Source organism: Harmonia axyridis, chromosome 6, assembly GCF_914767665.1.
Source record: "Harmonia axyridis chromosome 6, icHarAxyr1.1, whole genome shotgun sequence".
Lineage (NCBI taxonomy): Eukaryota > Metazoa > Arthropoda > Insecta > Coleoptera > Coccinellidae > Harmonia > Harmonia axyridis.
The window spans coordinates 35,947,226-35,968,379 of NC_059506.1; the positions used below are offsets into that span (position 1 = coordinate 35,947,226).

General features: G+C 34.6%; 4 protein-coding genes and 1 non-coding gene across 5 annotated transcripts; 2 read left to right on the plus strand and 3 right to left on the minus strand.

Annotated features, from left to right (window-relative positions):
• Positions 1-546: 546 nt before the first annotated feature.
• Trnae-cuc lies at positions 547-618 on the minus strand. The gene has a single exon. It is a non-coding gene; the product is annotated as a tRNA-Glu (tRNA).
• Positions 619-795: 177 nt separating this feature from the next.
• LOC123682105 (cytosolic endo-beta-N-acetylglucosaminidase) lies at positions 796-3,475 on the plus strand. Its single transcript, XM_045620516.1, has 7 exons — positions 796-1,483; positions 1,599-1,750; positions 1,807-2,104; positions 2,157-2,322; positions 2,376-2,591; positions 2,682-3,142; positions 3,292-3,475. Exons 1-7 carry the CDS (start codon positions 1,152-1,154, stop codon positions 3,431-3,433), a joined length of 1,767 nt encoding a protein of 588 aa, XP_045476472.1. The 5' UTR covers positions 796-1,151; the 3' UTR covers positions 3,434-3,475.
• On the minus strand, positions 3,442-6,801 carry LOC123682106 (odorant receptor Or1-like). Its single transcript, XM_045620517.1, has 5 exons — positions 5,799-6,801; positions 5,175-5,277; positions 4,906-5,013; positions 4,696-4,851; positions 3,442-3,579 (listed from the first exon to the last, which is right to left on the minus strand). The coding sequence occupies exons 1-5, from the start codon at positions 6,548-6,550 to the stop codon at positions 3,508-3,510; spliced, it is 1,191 nt and encodes a 396-aa protein (XP_045476473.1). The 5' UTR covers positions 6,551-6,801; the 3' UTR covers positions 3,442-3,507.
• LOC123682108 (troponin C) lies at positions 3,504-16,906 on the plus strand. Its single transcript, XM_045620519.1, has 4 exons — positions 3,504-3,639; positions 15,906-16,180; positions 16,546-16,694; positions 16,768-16,906. The coding sequence occupies exons 2-4, from the start codon at positions 15,927-15,929 to the stop codon at positions 16,794-16,796; spliced, it is 432 nt and encodes a 143-aa protein (XP_045476475.1). The 5' UTR covers positions 3,504-3,639; positions 15,906-15,926; the 3' UTR covers positions 16,797-16,906.
• A 137-nt stretch (positions 16,907-17,043) lies between these two features.
• LOC123682107 (estradiol 17-beta-dehydrogenase 8) lies at positions 17,044-19,111 on the minus strand. Its single transcript, XM_045620518.1, has 5 exons — positions 19,004-19,111; positions 18,881-18,928; positions 18,283-18,596; positions 17,602-17,911; positions 17,044-17,275 (listed from the first exon to the last, which is right to left on the minus strand). Exons 2-5 carry the CDS (start codon positions 18,912-18,914, stop codon positions 17,181-17,183), a joined length of 753 nt encoding a protein of 250 aa, XP_045476474.1. The 5' UTR covers positions 18,915-18,928; positions 19,004-19,111; the 3' UTR covers positions 17,044-17,180.
• Between the last annotated feature and the right edge of the window lie 2,043 nt (positions 19,112-21,154).

Sequence of the window (21,154 nt, forward strand, 5' to 3'; positions counted from 1 at the left end):
GACTGATTAACAGATGGCCTAATTGAAATTTCGAAAAATATAAAATGATTCGTTCTATTCCATATAAGAATGTATGGACTCGAAAATGTATCAGTTGAATTCATATATGTGATTTCTGAACCATTTCTCTTCATGAAAGAAGGAATAAAAACAATTCTACTCAATATGTACGAAAATTATTCAAAAATGCACAAGTAGCGCCATCTATATAAAGTCTGAAGAACATGTTTTGGTAGAATGTTAGTTCAATGTCTGATTAATAGGTGGCAATATTGTAATTTTTAAAAATATATTAAAATGATTCGATTCTATTCCTAATTCAATAACTTAAATCTGAATGAATTAATAAAAATCTGTGTTTTGAGCCATTACATAATATTAATTTACTTTTGGTGGAGTAGAATTGAATGAAAATTAAAGAAATTTGCAAACAAATTCCAAAAGGTTTTTTTTTCATTATTTAACAAAGAAGTGAGTCGAAAACTGAAAGTTTGAAAGTGAAAATTTGTAAAAAAAATGTTCGATGAAAAAAATTCAAAAAAGTTATTCCGGTACCGGGAATCGAACCCGAGCCTCCTGGGTGAGAGCCAGGTATCCTAGCCACTAGACCATACCGGATAATGTAGATATCTGGTTAGATTTGGGATCTGAACTGTCAATATGGCTAAATTAAAAGTTTTTTCAAAATCCATTTTGAATTATCATTAATGAAAATAAACAAACATGTTTGCCACCTCGAATTTACATTTTGTTAAAAATCATTAATAATAAACAATTCCTTCAATTAGTTCCAAGTTCCAATAACTCACTGGAATGGAAAGATGAATGATAACATAACCTTACTAGAAATTGGTTCAAAAACAAATAAAAATTTTCCATCCATATTCATCATTGTTACTCATGCTTTATAATAAACTCAGATAAAAATTTGATAAGCTACTTCGTAATGCATAATGATTAAAAACAGGAACATGGGAAAATCTATATTATCTAATCTCATTTTTTAACCAACAGTTGCATGCTTATAATTACTGCATTTCCGTTTTTTCTGATTAACACACTCAAAAAATCCCCATACGGATCCTATGAGTATCATTCTGAAATAAGCTTCACTACTTTTTGAGCTCTTTTTGGAAGAAGCAAAACAGAACATGAACAGTGGTGTTGATTTCGAACCTGCTATTGAAGGAACAATAATTGAAAATGAAAAAAAGGAACAAATAAAAGAGCCTTTGATGCCGCTCTGGTCAGAGTGTGGCCCACTAAAAAGTTTGGAAGAATTAGATATTGTTATTGATACTCCTCCGGCTTGGTTAAGCAACATAATTCCTTTGGAAAAACGAGATGAAACTGTTGTTCAGAATGTTTTATCAGATTGTCATTCTAAAATTTCCAACTATCAGTCAAGACCAAGGTTGGATGCAAAATTCGTACCAAAAACTTTGGTGTGTCACGATTACAAAGGAGGATACTTAGAAGATAGGTGAGAATATAGCTCCAAGATAAATGGTAAATTTATTCATTTGAAGCTACAACAGAGTTATTAATGTTATTGATTTTCAACTTGTGTATGTTTTGTATAATTTTTTCTTTTTCAGGCACCTCATAGTGGAATTGGATACAGGAAATCAATACACTTTTTATAATTGGTCCCACATTGATATTTTCGTATACTTCAGTCATAATTTTATTACAATACCTCCACTCTGTTGGATCAATGCTGCTCATCAAAAAGGAGTTAAGATTTTAGGTGATAAAAAAAGGAGCTGACCTTTCAGATGATTTTCTAAAATAATAAAATTCTAGGAACATTCATTACCGAATGGGATGAAGGCATTGCAATATGCAAAGACATTTTTAAAGATATGAGTACAATGCAGAGCCTCATCAAAAAGTTATGCAAAATAACTGAAATGTTTAAGTTAGATGGTTGGCTTCTTAATATTGAAAATAAGTTAGAAGACACAACTATTTTGAAAGAGTTCGTCAAAGAACTAACAGAACAACTGCATTCGATTAATGATGAAACTCTAGTAATTTGGTATGATAGTATATTAGAAAATGGAAAACTGCTTTGGCAAAATGAATTGAATGAAAAAAATCTGTAAGTATCCTTTTTTGGATTATACCTCAAGCCGTAAAACAAATTTTTCAAGGTGTTTTTTCGAGAGGTGTGACGGTATTTTCTTGAATTACGTGTGGACTGAAGAGACACTCCTACAGTCTATTAAAATGGCTAAAGAGAGAAGCTTGGATATTTACGTTGGTATTGATATCTTCGGGAGAAATACTTTCGGAGGTGGACATTTCAATACATACAAGGTGAGTTGCAACTACAACATATCGAAAAAATCCTAAAATTTATATTTGTCCAGGCTGCAGAAGTAATACGAAGGCATGGTTTATCAATGGCAATTTTTGCTCCTGGTTGGACCCACGAGTCCATTGTTCACACTGAAAAGGATTCAATAAGTCTGATGGAACATTTTTTCAACAAGGATTGTGCGTTTTGGAACAGTCTTTGGCCGTATTTGTATACACATCCTATAACGAAATATTTCCAAACATCTTTCTATAAAGGAGCCGCTTCTGTAAGTTCCAAATATTTTCTTTATAATCTCATTAACTTGATAATATTCATTTCATTTTTAACTGAAAGTTTCACTTTTCTTTGTTTATAGAACCGATTCAGTATTTCTTTGCAAGAAACGCAACTTTCAAAGATAGTACATCCGAAGTACAGTTATCTGGTTCCAAATTACGCAGAAATACCAACCTTGGAAAGAAAATGTCACTGTATTAGATTGGATTACAATGATGATACCTGTACTTGTTTGATAAACAAGCAAGGTATGAGCAGCGATATAATAATACACAATCTGTTCATTTGCAATATAGAAGCTAGCGGTGAAGTGATAGTTTATTTTAAAAAAAAGTGTAAACCGTTTGGAATACTTGGCTTGAGGATACTGACTTGTTTGAAAAATGGTTCGCGACATGTTATAACTTTGAATGGAAGAAAGAAAGAGAAACTAATACAAAACTGCTCCGTAACTCAGGTCAATCCACTTTCTGAAGAAACTGACTTATTTAAAATTTTCAAGAAACAGCAACAAGTAGTCGAAGGAGATTCAGAGATTATGTAAGTTCTGATTTTGATTTCAATTAAAATTCACTGTATAAGATTGGTGAACACAACGAACCCAAGTTCATTGATGAAATGAAAATCATTACATTTATCTGTAGATTTATTTTCAATTTTGGTTGAACATCCCTTTCGTTTTATTTTAGGGTGTATACTTTCAGTATTGGACCGTCCTATATACTAGAAATAGGTGCAATTCTAGAAGAGGGTGATGCAGTGTGTCTTGAGAGTTTTGGTATTGAACCATCTGGTGAAAAAAATATTGTCTTAAATAAAGAATTGGTGTAAGCCTGATGACTTCAATAAAGTTTGATATCATCGTAACGTTAACTTAATGTGGTTTGAAATGTCGATTTCCAAAATCATGGTGAATGTCCTTCCTCCGCATTTAGCTGTTGTAGAAGTACGTAAAAAGACCACGAAGACCTCATTATCTGTAGAAAGACATAAGTGTAGGTCTCCAAAGAAAAATTAGCAAGATCCAAATATACAGGGTTAGTATTAAAGTTGTACATTCGACTGATCACGAAAATGCTTGCATTTTGGGCGATCAGTACATTATTTCAGAAATCTAGGTATAGCTTCGCCCTTGAAACCTCAGTATGTTTTAGATGCGAACTTGATGTTTGAAAAACGTTTTATTTGAGGGGTCTGTGACGAATAATTCAGGAGATATAACGATTTTTGGAGGCAAATTCAATTTCTTCCAAAATTTCGAGTTCAAATTCTCTCAAAACCGCGAGCTTTCACAGGAGTGTATTAGCCTATTTTGAAATCGTACTGATTATAACTTTTTGCATGAACCGAATCTAGTGAAATAGTAAATGAAAAAAACTGTTCTATTCGATGATTGGAATATACAGGGTGTTTCCTAAACATGCGGCAAAAATTCAGGGGGTTGTTCCTTGGACTATTTTAAGCATGTTTTGTCCTTGGATGATTTTTGAAAAACCTCTTTGTTTCGAAGATACAGGGCGAACAACATTTTTCATATTTTTAAAATTAATAATAGTTTAAATAAAAATGCGTACCGCACTGTGTTTACTAAGTAGGTACAATTTATTTTTAAATTTGTTTAACAACATTCCAATTACTAAAAACGGCCAGTTTTTTGACTAAAAATTGATAAGTGCAGATGGTAAAGGAATACAGATTGAACACGGTTTTCATTTGAATTCGTTTTGTGATGTATTAGCAATTAACATTTTATCTTTGACTATTATGAATCGCTAGATTCATAATAGTCAAATAGTCTGCTTGTATGCTGGCTAGAGGTTGTCATTTTCAACAGTTTTTGTAGGTTGAGTTGAATTTTCATGTAATTTTTCATAATAAAATGTTATTATCTGAAATTTTGTTTCCCCTATATCTTCGAAACAAATAGGTTTTTCAAAAATCATCAAAGGACAAAATATTCTTAGAATAGTCCAAGGAACAACCCCCTGAATTTTTGCCGCATGTTTAGGAAACACCCTGTATAGTAAATTTTATGTGCAACTTTAAGATCCACCCTGTATATCACTCAAAACTATTCATTTTATAATTCTTACCGACGTGAAAGTAACTGTTGAAAGTTCAAAGAAGTGAAGAGCGTAAATTTTTATCGGCGTGGCTGTCTTTTGCATAAAGAAAATCAAATTTTTTTGAAACGGAATCGCAGATCCCACCCAGTTACAATGGAAAGATCCTGAATGTAATTGAATGCTCTGAAAATAATAGAAAAATTAAAAAGTTCTACTTATATCCAAATTGATACCTACCTTACTATGAGCTTCAGATCCAAACCAACAATATAAAAAGAGCTGTGTAGTCATTGCAAAAATGAAGGATGCCATCAATAACAGCTCTGAAGTTTGATGATTTGCGACCTTCAAAAAAAAATTATAGAGAATTGATCATTCCAATAGTCCACTTTGGATATTGAAGACATCATTTTTGTCATCAAGGTAGTACAACTTTTTTGAATAGATCTATTTTGTGTTTCATCAACCAATTCCTGATAATTTGTTGTCATAGTACTTTTACTTACCACAATAGATAGCCGAAAAAGAGATGTACAAAGTAACATTATAACCAGTGAGATTTCTCCAAATACTAATTGGGAAAAAAATATATTCACCCTCTTGGATAAACTGAAAAATAATAAAGCAATTAATCTCTGAAGAAAATCTCAAATATGTATTTGAAAAGAAAGCCTTGAAGGCAAACTCTAACACATAGGATGACCAATAAGAAACAAAACGTTAGTATCGCGTCCATTGAAGGTAAATTCTCTAAAATCCCCTAAAAGGGATATTACTTTGGTAATATAAGAATAATATCTTAATTTCCATAGAATGCTTAGAATACTTTGTGAAAAGTATTCAAGATCCTTGAAAAAAAAAAGATGAACAAGACTAAAATTCTTATCACTGTCATCTCACTTACAAAAACAGCTACAACACTGGAAGAAGCATTAGCAAATAAGTGGCTCTGAGGTGACTTTAAACACCTTTTCACCATAAATCCAGAGACATCATCAAAAGAGCGCTTATAGATTTAAGTTTTATATTGATTGAATTCAAAAGTTGTATTACAGCATAATATGTCATAAAATCTGATTTGATCCATGCATTATGTAACATAAAAGTAGTTAAACTAACTTATAACTCACAGCAAAATCTCCTTATGATGTGCAAATATATCCCTGAAGTACGAGTCATAATCATCCCCCTCCATATTTTCGCCTGTGGCGCCATCTCTCTGCAAAGGCTGAAAATTCTCTAGTTTGGCCTTCAAAAAGTCGCACTGACTTCCAATAATCGCCATCAAACCAGAACATAGAATATCGACGCTAGAATGGATGAAATGATTCAGAAAAGTGGCGATACACTGATGAACGTAGACAATCTCAAACCATGGAGATCCCAAGAACTGCAATGGTGGCCAAACGTCAAAAGGAAACCTTTTCTCTGCAAACAACACCGGTAAAGCCAAAAAACCTATCAGCGTGCAGATGCAGAACCAGAAGTAGGACCTGGTGATGAAGAAGTGAGACTTTAAAGAGTTGACGATGATCATCTTGTACTCAGCTGTCTTTGGCTGGATTATTTCCGAGTCTAGCTGTTGCATTATGGTCTTTAACACGTCTCTTTTGCGCAGAAAGAATATAGTCTGCACCATGGTGATGGATCTTTGGGTGCAGTAACATATTTGCTTCGACAACTTTTCCAAATCGCCTTGGCAGTAGAATATAGCAAGAGCCACTGCTGCGTAGTCTAGTACCAGGAAGAATATTAACACCCAGAGGGAATACAGGGTGTATATTTTCTTAGAGAAGTATTTTCGGTCGTCACGCCAAAGGCCACTTATTCGTAACAAAGTTATGGTAATACCAAGAATGCTAAAGATGCGAAAATCCTTCATTGTGAGGCTTGCAGTTTTAAGCTGAAAAATACCATTGTTAGGTGTTCTGCATTTATGAAAGAATCCACTTGGACATTCGGGTGCGCCCTTACACAAATGTCATACAAGGTGGCCAACAGAAAACAGACCAGCCGAATATTTTGAGCAAGTGTGAGTTTTTACCGGTTGTACAGGGTGATTCACCGGGATGGCCCATTAGACGTTTATGGAAAATTAATTATAATTTTGAGCTGAAAATTTGCATGTTGAGGTTCGAGACAATGATCTTTCTCCCTAAAATATTTTCAGATCTCTACAACTTCCAGTTATACCGGAAACAGACTACTACTTCCTCATTTTGAATAGCACACCCAGTACATTATTACATCATTAGATAGCTTTTTTGACGACAATTTCGGCAATATGCCATACCTTGGGTAAAAACTCAACGGTTCATGAGTTAATGAGATTCTTAAGAAAAAACTGTTGGCGATGAGATCGCACATTTTTTTAAATTTTTCGACAGAAAAAGCTTTTTTCGAGAAATTCCTTTTCTTTTTCGATTTTGCAAATACGTAGTAAAGGGTGTTTTTTTTTAGAGCTATAGAACTTTATATTGCAATAAAACAACGATGGATTATTCGATTGACATGAATGTTATTTATCCGCAAGATAATCTTGTGGCATTACATTTTAAATATGGTTTCTGGCATATGACCGCCACGGCTGGCTAGGATGTAGTCCAATTTTCGATGACTTTTTCCAACATTTGTGGCCGTATATCGACAATAACACGGCGAATGTTGTCTTCCAAATGGTCAAGGGTTTGTGGCTTATCCGCATAGACCAATGACTTAACATAGCCCCACAGAAAGTTGTCTAGCGGTGTTAAATCACAAGATCTTGGAGGCCAATTCACAGGTCCAAAACGTGAAATTAGGCGGTCACCAAACGTGTCTTTCAATAAATCGATTGTGGCACGAGCTGTGTGACATGTTGCGCCGTCTTGTTGGAACCACAGCTCCTGGACATCATGGTTGTTCAATTCAGAAACGAAAAAGTTAGTAATCATGGCTCTATACCGATCACCATTGACTGTAACGTTCTGGCCATCATCCTTTTTGAAGAAGTACGGACCAATGATTCCACCAGCCCATAAAGCGCACCAAACAGTCAGTTTTTCTGGATGTAACGGTGTTTCGATATACACTTGAGGATTAGCTTCACTCCAAATGCGGCAGTTTTGTTTGTTGACATAGACATTCAACCAGAAGTGCGCTTCATCGCTAAACAAAATAAAATGGACGTAGTGCGCAATGCGTATTCCGCACAGAACCATTATTTTCAAAATAAAATTGCACTATTTGCAAGCGTTGTTCAGGCGTGAGTCTATTTATGATGAATTGCCAAACCAAACTGAGAATAAATCACTTGACAGCTGTTAAATCGGTCACTATCTTGAACAGTAATGCCAACTTAAAGTTATATACCTCGAAAAAAAACACCCGTTAGGTATAGGGTTTACTGTGAATGATAAACCAAAAATTGACCTGTTTCTGCGTTTTCAGAAAAACTCATACTTACAGAAATATCCTGGTGGGCTATTATATATGGACCACCCTGTACTTAAATACAAACTCATAACTTTTTGTCCAGTGAGGTATAGGCTTTGAAATGAATCAAAAAATCAATTGTACAAATCCCCAATATCAAGATTTGCTTATGATGAATCTGAATATTAAAATCTACCAACCTGTTACAGATATCTTCTCACAATATTTTTTATACGGAACAAACCATTATAGGTACAAGAAATTGACGGTCAGAATGAAGTAACAATCGTCATTACCCCATATCATCTGATATTATCAAAAACCAGCTATTACCGTAAAATACATCCTTTTACATATCATTTTAAATGATTGGGTTTGATGAATCCTTCAGAAATTGTAATCCCATTCTTCAAATTGCAGCCCGTTTAAGTCATAAATATTCATGAATGTTCTAAATGTAGTTGTGTGAGAAGAGGATGTAGGAAATGATTTTAAAAATTCTTTACTATACAGGGTTAGGACTATTTAGATACAGGGTGGCTTAAATTACAAAAAAGTTGCGTAATTTAGGGATCAGTGTGTTGGTGTTGACAGATCCAAAATATCTCCAATGGTTCTCGAGATATCTCGAAAAAAACTGAAATTCGAGATTTTCTTTTCATCTGTCTAACCCATTTGTTCTTGAAGATAACTTTACGAAATTCGATTTTTAGCCATTATCCAATATAGAGATTCTAATGGTGTCGATTTTTTTCTGTTTCCCATTGATTCAGAGACGCGATAGTCAAAGGACGCCATATCGGATCTCCTTATGAGGTGATAAAGAAAAAAATTACGAATTCAACAATGTATTACACCCTACAAAAATATCTAGTCTAGCTACGCAAATTTGAACTTCCTTTTTATTTTTTTGGTCTAAATGACGGGTGTTTTTTTTTCGAGGTATATAACTTTAAGTTGGCATTACTGTGCAAGATGGCGACCGATTTAACAGCTGTCAAATGATTTATTCTCAGTTTGGTTTGGCAATTCATCATGAATAGACTCACGCCTGAACAACGCTTGCAAATAGTGCAATTTCATTTCGAAAATAATGGTTCTGTGCGGAATTGGTATCGCGCACTACGTCCATTTTATTTCGTTTAGCGATGAAGAGTACTTCTGGTTGAATGGCTACGTCAACAAACAAAACTGTCGCACTTGGAGTGAAGCTAATCCTCAAGTGTATGTCGAAACACCGTTACATCCAGAAAAACTGACTGTTTGGTGCGCTTTATGGGCTGGTGGAATCATTGGTCCGTACTTCTTCAAAAACGATGATGGCCAGAACGTTACAGTCAATGGTGATCGGTATAGAGCCATGATTACAAATTTTTTCATTCCTGAATTGAACAACCATGATGTCCAGGAGCTGTGGTTCCAACAAGACGGCGCAACATGTCACACAGCTCGTGCCACAATCGATTTATTGAAAGACACGTTTGGTGACCGCCTAATTTCACGTTTTGGACCTGTGAATTGGCCTCCAAGATCTTGTGATTTAACACCGCTAGACTACTTTCTTTGGAGCTATGTAAAGTCATTGGTCTATGCGGATAAGCCACAAACCCTTGGCCATTTGGAAGACAACATTCGCCGTGTTATTGCCGATATACGGCCACAAATGTTGGAAAAAGTCATCGAAAATTGGACGTCCAGATTGGACTACATCCGAGCCAGCCGTGGCGGTCATATGCCAGAAATCATATTTAAAATGTAATGCCACAAGATTATCTTGCGGATAAATAAAATTCATGTGAATCGAATAATCCATCGTTGTTTTATTGGAATTTAAAATTCTATAGCTCTAAAAAAAAACACCCTTTAGTAGTTCATTTGTTATGTGGAACCATCACTTAATTTTTGTAATTCAATACGAATGCGAATATTTTCGAAATGTGAAGAATATTTACCTTTTCGTCCAACAGACATTTTTGTGTCAGTTATTTTACAACTGTTCCTTGTTAATTCTTGGGTGGATAATCCCAAATTGGTTCTCAGATCTATAAAAAAAATTAGGAGATTGAAGTAAAAAGAAATTCCAAGTTTTTTCATGTTGAAATAACGAAACTGTGTGTTTAACTTGCAGCGTTTTATATTTTATAGATGATGTACATTTGTCATTATTAAATTGAAACACGAGTGAAGAAATTTCAGTGATTTCAATCTGAATATCCTCTCAAATTTAAATAGGTGCCGCCAAAGTTATTACAAGAGTAAATCATCCTTGAATAATTGAATTGCAAAATACTCAACTAATACGCAATATAAATCATAAAGTTGGCAGGGAATATATATTATGAAAATGAGTGGAGAAGTTAGGTTTTTGGGAGAAGAAGCAAAATTTATATGTTTTTAATATTTTCAAGAAATTCACAGAATTTTTTAAGGATATTGCATCTTATGAATCGATAATACGCAGGGTGTTCAATTTGAAATAAAGACGATTCTGTAAATTTTGCATTCACATAATTTGGCAAGCTGTTGTCCACACCCTGTATATCACAAAATTTCAGATACCATCTTCAAGATAGTAACTCATGTATAAAATTTCACCACAAATAAATTTCAGTAGGACTCATCATGACTTAGTTATATCAAATATTTTAACTAATTAATATCAAAACAAAACCTCTCATGTAAAATATCTCGAGGTGAGGGTTGCAGTATACTGTATAATAAAAAAAAATGACTAATGATACTTTCAAATTGGATCACATCCATCAAATTTAGCAGCGAACGTTTGTATCTGTTCGAAAAGACACAAATGAAAACTCCCAAGAGTAACTAAATAAAGAACACTAATTATACTTTCGAACCTGTCAAAAAATTATACAATATTTTATCTCTAATAAGCTGAGGTACGTGTAGAAACAGGAGTGAACTAAGTGAATTTGATATTTTAGGAATGTTCGCTTCATTGGGTATACAATTGGGAGTTTTTGATATTTGGGTTCATTTGATATTTCTTATTTTTGGTTTAGCATTATGGTTATTCTTTCCTAGCTCCTATTCGTCCAATTGAAAAGTCCCCGGTCTGATGCACAGATGGCGGTGCTAGTATTAAATTCATATGATTTTTAGTCAGTACCAACCTTCAAACAATACGTGTCAAAATTTGACAGCAGTCCGATCATTAGTTTATGAGATATTGCGTTGAGGGTGTAGCTACTTTTGTTATTTGAAAAAAGATGGAAAAAAGTGAATTTCGTGTGATGATAAAATATTGCTTTTTGAAGGGAAAAATACAGTTGAAGTAAAATCTTGGCTTGATGAAGAGCTTCTGGGGTCTGCATCAGAAAAATCAACCATCATTGATTGGTATGCTAAGTTTAAACGTGGTGAAATGAGCACCGAAGACGGCGAACGCAGTGGACGTCCAAAAGAGGCTGTCACCGACAAAAAAATGAAAAAAGTTCATAAAATAATTTTGAATGATCGTAAAGTGAAGTTGATCGAGATAGCAGACATTGATATCATCTGAACGTGTACATCTTATCATTCACGAATATTTATACATGAGAAAGCTGTGTGCAAAATTGGTACCGCGCGAGCTCACAATCGATCAAAAGTAACATGTTAATGATTCTGAGTAGTGTTTGAAGCTGTTTAAGTGCAATAAACCCGAATTTTTACGTCGATATGCGACAATGGATAAACCATCGCTCCATCATTTCACTCCGGAGTTCAACCGACAGTCAGCAGAGTGGACTGCACACGATGAACCGAATACATGGCGAGGAAAAACACAAAAATCAACTGGCAAGGTTATGGCATCAGTATTCTGGAATAAGCAAGGTATAATATTCATTGGTTACCTCTAAAAGGGCCAGACCATCAACAGCGATTATTAAATAGCGTTATTGGATCGTTTAAAGGATGAAATCGTTGAAAAACGGCCCCATTTGAAGGAAAAAAAGGTGCTGTTTCATCAAGACAATACGCCGTGTCACAAATCAATGAAAACAATGCCAGAATTGCATAAATTGGGCTTCGAATTGCTTCTGCATCCACCGTATTCGCCAGATCTGGCCCCCAGCGACTTTTTTCTGTCCTCAGACCTCAAAAGAATGCTAACTGGAAAGAAATTTAGCGCCAATGAAGAAGTGATCGCCGAAACTGAGGCCTATTTTGAAGCGAAAGACAAATCGTACTAGAAAAATGGTATCGAAAAGTTGGAAGATCGCTATAATCGCTGTATCGCCCTCGAAGGTAACTATGTTGAATAATAAAATCGAATTTTGCCAAAAACATGTGTTTTACTATGGTAGACCGGGGACTTTTCAATTGGCCTGTTACACTGTGTACAACAAGATATCTATACCGAATTTCATTCAAATTGAATGAGAAATGAAGAAGTTGTAGATGCGTACACACAGACAGACATAAAACAAATTTGTTGAAAAACATTGGAAACTATTAGAGGTTGTTTATTGAAATTTGGTTCGCAATTCAGTTGTCATCTAATATTGATTCCTATAGTTTGAACGGACGATCTATGACCACGAAGGTCAATTTTGAATTGTTTGTAATGTAATAACTTTGATGAATGAAATAATCATTACATTGCAAAAATTTTTAGGATTATCGGTTCTTTTTGTCGAGTTTTACTGCCAAATCCTCTCCTGTGAATCATTTGTAAGATGACGGTCCTAAAAATAGTCAATCGGCAAACAGCTATACAAAATATTTTCGAATGCAACCGAAAGTAACCCTTGACTAGATAATCAGACATCTGATGAGTTAGCAATCTGAGGAAATACCTCAGAACAGTAGTCACTCTCGGAGTTAATTAACAGTAAAATGAGAAAACTGACAGCGAGGAATATTTTGAAACATTTTATTTTTGATTAGGTGAGAATGACGCTTTCGATAAAGTATTCGCCAATACGTATCACGTTTAAGATGATAAGTTGTCGAGAAAATGTATAACTTCAAAAGATTTTGCTTTAACTGAGTATAAATTAAAGAAAATAGGAGAAAAATACATTTGTATTCCTTTTTTGGAATTTGTAAGACAAACAGCGTTTGGAGGGAACAGCATATGGATGGATGACCGCTATAATAGACGTATAAATCTTTCTCAAGGAAGAATTCAGGCTGAAGGTTTCTAGATTCTAGACCAGTTGATTTCGCCATATTGTAGAGCCTTTGGTTTGTGCATTTTTCGATAAAATGTAGGGTGTTCAATTTAAAATAAGGAAATTCTGCAAAAGTTCATTTACAAAATTTGACAAGTTGTTTTTTAATCCCTGTATATTAATGGTTCATGATAGTAACTCGTGTAAAATATTCAACGAAAACCATCTACTGAACACCCTGTGTGACTGAAAATATAGTTATTACATAGTTCTCAAGCAATAAGGAAACTTTACAAAAAGTTCGATATCTATTTCTTCCCTAACTGGATATAACAGGCCAATTGAAATGTCCCCGGTTACTATCATAGTAAAACACATTTTTTTGGCAGAATTCGATTTTATTATTCAACATAGTTGCCTTCGAGGGCGATACAGCGATTATAGCGATCTTCCAACTTTTCGATACCATTTTTGTAGTACGATTTGTCTTTCGCTTCTAAATAGGCCTCAGTTTCGGCGATTAATTCTACATTGGCGATAAATTTCTTTCCAGCGCGCATTCTTTTCAGGTCTGAGAACAGGCAAAAGTCGCTGGGGCCAGATCTGGCGAATACAGTGGATGCAGAAGCAATTCGAAGCCCAATTCTTGCAATTTTTCCATTATTTTCATTGATTCGTGACACGGTGCATTGTCTTGATGAGACAGCACCTTTTTTTTTTCAAATGAGGCCGTTTTTTAATGATTTCATCTTTTAAACGATCCAATAACGCTATATAATAACGGCTGTTGATGGTCTGGCCCTTTTGCAGGTAATCAATGAAAATTATTCCTTGCGCATCCCAGAATACTTATCTTATAACCGTGCCAGCTGACTGTTGTGTTTTTTCCTCGCTTTGGATTCGGTTCATCATGTGTTGACTGTCAATTCGACTCCGAAGTGAGCCATGTTTCATCCATTGTCACATATCGACGCAAAAATTCAGGTTCATTGCACTCAAACAGCTTCAAACACTGCTCAGAATCATTAACACGTTGTTTCTTTTGATCGATTGCGAGCTCGCACGGCACCCATTTTGCACACAGCTTCCTCATTTACAAATATTCGTGAATGATATGATCTACACGTTCAGATGATATCTTCACAATGTCTGCTATCTCGATCAACTTCACTTTACGGTCATTCAAAATTATTTTGTGAACATTTTTTATTTTTTTCGTCGGTCACAGCCTTTTTTGGGCATCCACTGCGTCCGCCGTCTTCGGTGCTCATTTCACCAAGTTTAAACTTAGCATACCAATAAATGATGTTTGATTTTCCTGGTGCAGACCCCGGTAACTCTTCATCAAGCCAAGATTTTGCTTCAACTATATATTTTACCTTCAAAAGCAATATTTTATCAGCACACGAAATTCTTTTTTTTTTCATCTTCTTTCAAATAACAAAAGTAGCTACAACGCAATATCTCACAGACTAATTATTTGATATGTTGGTACTAACTAAAAATCATATGAATTTAATACTAGCAATACCATTTGTGCAACAGACCAGGGACTTTTCAATTGGCCTAATATTGAGTACGTTTTTTGCAAGACCCTGTATAATGAACCTTCAAGTTTTCAATAGTGATAGGTAGTGTTTCCCTTTCCAATATATTCCATTGGTTGCGTGAAAAATACGAACAATAAAAATAATTTCCTCATCGAAAACAGAAAAAAAAATACAAAAATTCCAACAATTTTTATCGCAAGTTTCAATACATCGAACCTGAGAATTGCACTAAACCACTATCGCTAAAAATAAAAAACATCCATTCCCGAAATGCCATCTGCAAATTAGAAAATATTTCCTCCTGAAATAGAACCATGAAAAGAATCGACTAGAGCACTTCATTTGGCATCACTAATTGGAAAATAAACGACATGTTTTAGACCACATCAGACTATTTTCCTATCAGTTTTCAACCAGTAGATAGATTCCCCCTATTCGTCTTTTTTTTACTCCGGTAATGTAAAAAACTGGTGGGGGAACTATAAGAGAGAAAACATCAAGTTGACAATCAGTAAAGCTGTTTACGTGATATTTGTCTAGTTAAATCTGATTGAAGATGGTATGTTTAGCCAATAGTGAACTTTAACTAATGAGTTGGCCATAACAATAGTTTGCTTTTGAAAAATCAGAAAAATATTGACGTGAAGATGGGATTTTTATGGCGAAGCTTTTTCAAATTTGTATTCATGTAATTTTCACTTTGATATATACCTTATTTTAGTCTTCTGGGCACAATTTTGTAGGACGTGACACTTCAACAGAATGTCATGTAACACTTTTTTGAAAAAAAATGTGTTATAGGAAACGAAAGCGCTTATACAGGATGATTCAAAAGTCCGGATCATAACTTTCTGAAGTGATAATTCTAGTAGAAATATGAAGTTCTTTCAAGTAAATTTTTTTTAAATCTCGAACCCCTTCAGAGATACAGGATGTAGAACTTGATTTTTTTTCATTTTTTTTTAATTCTGAACGAGTTAGGATGTTAGAATTTCGTATAAATCTTCTTGTCATTATTTTTCAATCAACTGATGTGTATCAATTCATTCTTAAACCCCATATTTTGCGAGTTATTGAGAAAACAGTAGTTCAACTTCTGAACTGAACTGAATTGAAAAAAAATATTAAATTTCATTTCCTGAAATGTTTAAAGGATACCGAGGATGCCCAAAAGATGGCAATCATGAGAAAGGCCTTCCAAATGTTCGACACGACAAAGTGTGGTTATATTGAAACACTGAAAATTTCCACGATCTTGAACACAATGGGTCAACTTTTCGACGACCACGAATTGACACAACTGATAAGGAAGAATGATCCTGATAATAGTGGAAGGGTAAATTTTGATGGTTTCTGCAATATTGCCTCTCATTTTCTCGAAGAAGATGACGACGAATCGACCCAGCAAGAACTCAAGGAAGCTTTCAGGTAAAACATATAAGCATAAAGAAATGTTTGAAAATATCGGTCAAGATTATTGATTTGGTTCGAGATGAAGCTAGCGAGAAAATTTGATAAAACAAGAATTTTCTAACAAAATCTGTGATTCGTTAATATATCATATTATTCTATGAACGAATAAGACGTCACTTTGACAATTGATAAACATAGATATTCATAGAAACAAATTCAAATCAGACGTCAGTTTGACAAATAAAACATAATTGGAGCATAGAGTAACCACAATTTCTTTAAACTTCATAATTTGTGCTGGCAAGTCGCTTTCTGACTACTTTGAGTAATCGGATACAATTCACTCGAATATTGCAAAGCTTATTTGTAACTTCTTATAGATTATATGATAGAGAAGGTAATGGCTACATAACTACTGCAACCTTGAAAGAAATCCTTGGTGCACTTGATGATAATTTGAGCAGTAGAGATTTGGACGGAATAATTGCTGAAATTGACACTGATGGATCCGGAACTGTCGATTTCGATGGTGAGCCAATTCTTCTTCTTCTTTTCGTGAGTTATATGTCAAGTTCATTTTAATCAAACGATTTTTTTTTCAGAATTTATGGAAATGATGACTGGCGATTAAAATATATGGAGTACAAATAAACAACTAACTAGAAAAATTCTTAACACCCCACACTCTATTAAATAATAATTATTATAATATAAATTTGACTGAATAAATATTTTAATGTACCAACATCTTATCTATTACTTCCTTAGATAGACTGAAATTATTTGATCCTGATTTTAATTAGATCCAATTATTAGTTTTATACTTTGAATAATTTAGAGCGTGATATGTAGGTACTGAAAGGAAAAAAATCGAATAATTGAATTGAAAAAATTCTTATATATTTGCTGATTTTTAGTGAGCATGTTGCAAAATATACCTACAACATGAAGTATAAGTACCAAAAAATATTTCATATAAAATAAAAAAATATATAAAAAAAAACATTGTTCCACATTAACAAGTTACCATTCCTCCATTAACATCTATTGAAGCTCCTGAGATGTATGAACTCTTGTCAGAAGCCAGGAAAGATATTACCTCAGCAATTTCTGAAAAAAGATCGAGTTGAAATCTGTAAATACAACAAATATATCACTGAACTCCGTTTGACAAAAATAATAAGTGGATTTCTAGTTAGCTATATTGTTTTCGAGCAATTAAAATGGCATTTTTGCAAAATATAGTCCACATATTGAAGGAATTAAACAATTTCTGCACTAAGTTTGAATTACGCGCCATTTTGGCTGTCACAATGACACATTGATGACGTCATGACAAATTGAAAGGTGACATATGGGAAACATGCAGTGTTAGACGAACTTTATGGTTTTTGTGCCTCAGTTCACTAAAGTTGCAATACTTTTGGCAATAATACCTTCTGGGGTTCCAAATCTAGACAAAGGAATCTTGCTAGCAAACACCTCCTTCAACTTATCTGGCACCAGGTCTGTCATCGGAGTTGTGACAAAGCCTGGAAGTATGGCATTGACCCTTATGCCTTCCCTGCCCAATTCTTTAGCTGCTGTCTTTGTCATAACCTCAACTCCTGCCTTACTAGCTGCATAGTTGGATTGTCCTATGTTGCCGTTCTTACCAACAATGCTGCCAACGTTGATAACCGTACCTTTTGGTACTTGATGCTCTACCATCGCCTTGCAGAAGGTCTGGATTACCAAAAAAGTACCCTGAAATTTGCAGAAAACACTAAGAAGAGTTATTCTTATGTTTCATATAGAATGAAGTTCTCCATATCAGTTGAATGAAATGCTTACGACAAACTCTTCGAAATTTTAGCTGAGAGTACGAGTATCGAATACGTGTTTCGGTTACCAGTGTGAGTACCGATTAAAAGAATGCTAATCGGTTATAAGGACGACAATCTATTACGATTACAAGTATCAGTTACGAGTATAGATCACGATTACGGGTATCGTAACGATTATTACTAAAAGTATCGATTACAACCATAGAGTATAAGCATCTGCTGAGTTTTTTTAAGAATACAATTCAGTATATAATAAGATAAGATATAATATAATGTAAAAAAATATCTTGCCTTCAAATTGACATCCACGACCTGTTGGAAGTTCTCCTCAGAAAGGTTCAGCAAAAAATTGTCTCTGGTTATGCCAGCGCAGTTCACAATAATAGATGGTGGCTTGCTGTAAGTCTCCAAAACTTTTACAAGAGCAGATTTCACACTTGCAGACTCAGAAACGTCAAGAGCAATGGATATGTTTTTCGTTTCCTGCTTATCGATTAGGTCAACTGTTTCCTTGGCATTTTTTGCGTTGATATCCGCTGCTATAATGTTGGCACCATCGCGAGCCAATATTTTACAAGCAGCTCTACCAATCCCAGATCCTGCGCCTACAAATTATTACAATCTTAAAAGAAGATACGTAAAACTGCTCATATAAATTTATTGAAAATCGTATTCGCATTATTTTTTTTCCTAGGTGGCAAAATACTTTATTAGAATAATGAAAAGGACCCTGAAAATAATTATTTTTGTATACGAAGAAATTCAAATAGAAACAGATACTCATGGCCTACTCTATGTTACGCCTTTGGAATTATCTGATACATATACGCGACTGCAAAGCTAGGTTATGTTGAATACTCAAATAAAGTATTTATCGTATATAACTTACCAGTTATAAAAGCTGTTTTTCCGCTAAGAGACATTTTTTCGATGTTTGCTGAAAGTAAAAATAGTTCTTATATTCTTGATTCCCACGATTATAATTTGGGAATATCAAATAACTCAAACTTACCTATTTCATTAACTCTTATCGCCGCTCAGAGTAAAGGTCACACTTATACTTCATGTTCATGATCATATTTGATTCGTTTAATACCACCAACTATAAATGTTAAGTATCGTAGATACGTGAGAAAATATTCTGCCAAAAGATGCAGCACTATGTGTTTTTTTTTCTATTCTAAAAAAAATTACATACCGCAGGACGTTTTTTCGGATTCGCACGAGGATTTAAATTATCATTCTACATTTAAAAGCGAATTTTCATCTCGATGGAATCGATAATTTTGAAATAAACGTAAAAACAACATTTACGGAACCAAAAAAATAGTCCCAAAATCTTCATCTATACCTTTGGTAAACCGAAAAACAATTTTTGGTTCTTCTAATACATTCAAAACTACTGATTATGAAAGAAGCTTTCAGACTTGTTCAAAAAAGCCACAATTTCTCTCAAATTTTATTCAAGAACATCGACAGTCTCCACAAAAACTGAGTGAATTTCAACCACAAAATCCCTTTTTGAATAAATAATTCATTAAGTGCTCGCAAACAAAAATGAAAAGGCTCAAAAGCCAACCATAAATCAAAAATCTAAATATGAAGGACAGCTGTTCAGGTCTGAGGCTCTTCCAACGGGATTTCTGGTATCGATCACCTATTACAGACATATACTTCATACACATCTTATCATAAATACCAGACTGCAACAAATACCCCAACATCTTGTTGAATCTTTCGAAAAGAGGATGGTTCTTTCGGAAAACCATGACGTCATGAGTCACGAGATAGTACTGGTTCATTATGAAGACCAAAGGCTCTCTATCTTCGTTGAAGTAAAACTTTCCTATTTCATACTGAGTCAACTTCTCACTTCTGATGGACACAACGTTACCTTCGTAGGCAGTTTTGTTGGTGCAGGTTTCACAATTGGTGCAAGACATTACTCCCTTATGTAACCTAATCAATTTGTCTTCATCAAGATCAGAGAAGATGCAAACCTTCCAATCGACATCCTTGAATTCTTCAAGCTTATGTATCTGATGTTCGAACTTCTTCACCACCAGATTCGACAAGAGTTTGGCTGTGAAGTGGTTAAGGAAGATTAACAAAAAGAAGTACCACGAGGTGTACAACGTCTTCTTGGACTTTGTCTCCGACATCTTGACTTGAACGGAAGTGAAACACATGGAGTAGAGCTTCAACAGCTCCTTACCCCAGCTGAAGTGACCCTTCATGATTGTTCTATTGATCATGGATAAGGTAGCAAGGATAACCACGAAGACCACCAAGAACAACATCCACACTGTAAGACTGAAGGTGTAGATCAACCTTTTCCAAAATGGTCGTACCTTAGCTACTGGTATTATATAGGCATATCTGTTGACTGAAGTGCCCTGAGTGAAATCGAAGCTTATTGACCCTTGTTTAGTAGGATATATCCCTCCTATCAGAAAATCTACCTCTCTGCGCTGTAAATTACCCAAAGCACCGTTGAATGAGAAGTCTTCTCTGCTTTTCATACCAGCAAAAGCTTCCACCACAATCACTTCCGTTTTGAAGTTTAGCTTCTTGGACATGATGTTGAGGATGTCCAAGTCAATACCTGAATCTGGTACGCCATCTGTAAGGATTACAGAAGGGACGTTGTAACTTGCTCCAACTTTTATTAAAGGCAAAGTTTCATCTTTACTCAACTTCTGCCTTTGGGAACTTTCAAGTTCTTCTTCCTTACACATGGTCGATGGTTTATCGATGACGGTCTCGTTTCTGCTTCTTCCTTCAATCAATCGGCTGTATACTCGAATTTGATCCATCGAAACCTTCAAAATGATAGAGCTTCGTATGAAATACCAATCAAAGATATCATATAAATCTGCTTTAATTCTTTCGGTTATAATAACGAAGATAGCTCTTGGATTGAAGTATGTTCTTTTCTCCAAATACATCAGAGTATCGTTCAGTTCTTTCTTTCTAACATCTACAAGGTAAACTTCCGGTTGTTGTAAAGAGAATGGTATTTCTTCTTGATCCGAAGCATAAAGTGTTATTGGAACGGAAAATTTCAGGTCTGAATTCACTACGACAAAATTAGTGCTGTTGGCCAAAAATGGGGTGATAACTTGATTCAAACAATTCAGCAGTAGCATAGAGGATTCTGGAT

Excerpts from the sequence above, each read along its gene's own strand:
- LOC123682107 (XM_045620518.1), bottom strand. The coding sequence starts at position 18,914 with ATGTCTCTTAGCGGAAAAACAGCTTTTATAACTG. Across the intron at positions 17,912-18,282 it reads TCGTGGATGTCAATTTGAAG|GGTACTTTTTTGGTAATCCA; the intron begins GCAAGATATTTT and ends TGCAAATTTCAG. Across the intron at positions 17,276-17,601 it reads TAGATTTGGAACCCCAGAAG|AAATTGCTGAGGTAATATCT; the intron begins GTATTATTGCCA and ends ATCTTTTTTCAG.
- LOC123682108 (XM_045620519.1), top strand. The coding sequence starts at position 15,927 with ATGGCAATCATGAGAAAGGCCTTCCAAATGTTCGACACGACAAAGTGT. Across the intron at positions 16,181-16,545 it reads GAACTCAAGGAAGCTTTCAG|ATTATATGATAGAGAAGGTA; the intron begins GTAAAACATATA and ends AACTTCTTATAG. Across the intron at positions 16,695-16,767 it reads CGGAACTGTCGATTTCGATG|AATTTATGGAAATGATGACT; the intron begins GTGAGCCAATTC and ends TTTTTTTTTCAG.
- LOC123682105 (XM_045620516.1), top strand. The coding sequence starts at position 1,152 with ATGAACAGTGGTGTTGATTTCGAACCTGCTATTGAAGGAACAATAATT. Across the intron at positions 1,484-1,598 it reads GGAGGATACTTAGAAGATAG|GCACCTCATAGTGGAATTGG; the intron begins GTGAGAATATAG and ends TTTCTTTTTCAG. Across the intron at positions 3,143-3,291 it reads GAAGGAGATTCAGAGATTAT|GGTGTATACTTTCAGTATTG; the intron begins GTAAGTTCTGAT and ends GTTTTATTTTAG.
- LOC123682106 (XM_045620517.1), bottom strand. The coding sequence starts at position 6,550 with ATGAAGGATTTTCGCATCTTTAGCATTCTTGGTATTACCATAACTTTG. Across the intron at positions 5,014-5,174 it reads TTTTTCGGCTATCTATTGTG|GTCGCAAATCATCAAACTTC; the intron begins GTAAGTAAAAGT and ends TTTTTTTTGAAG. Across the intron at positions 4,852-4,905 it reads GATCTGAAGCTCATAGTAAG|AGCATTCAATTACATTCAGG; the intron begins GTAGGTATCAAT and ends TATTATTTTCAG.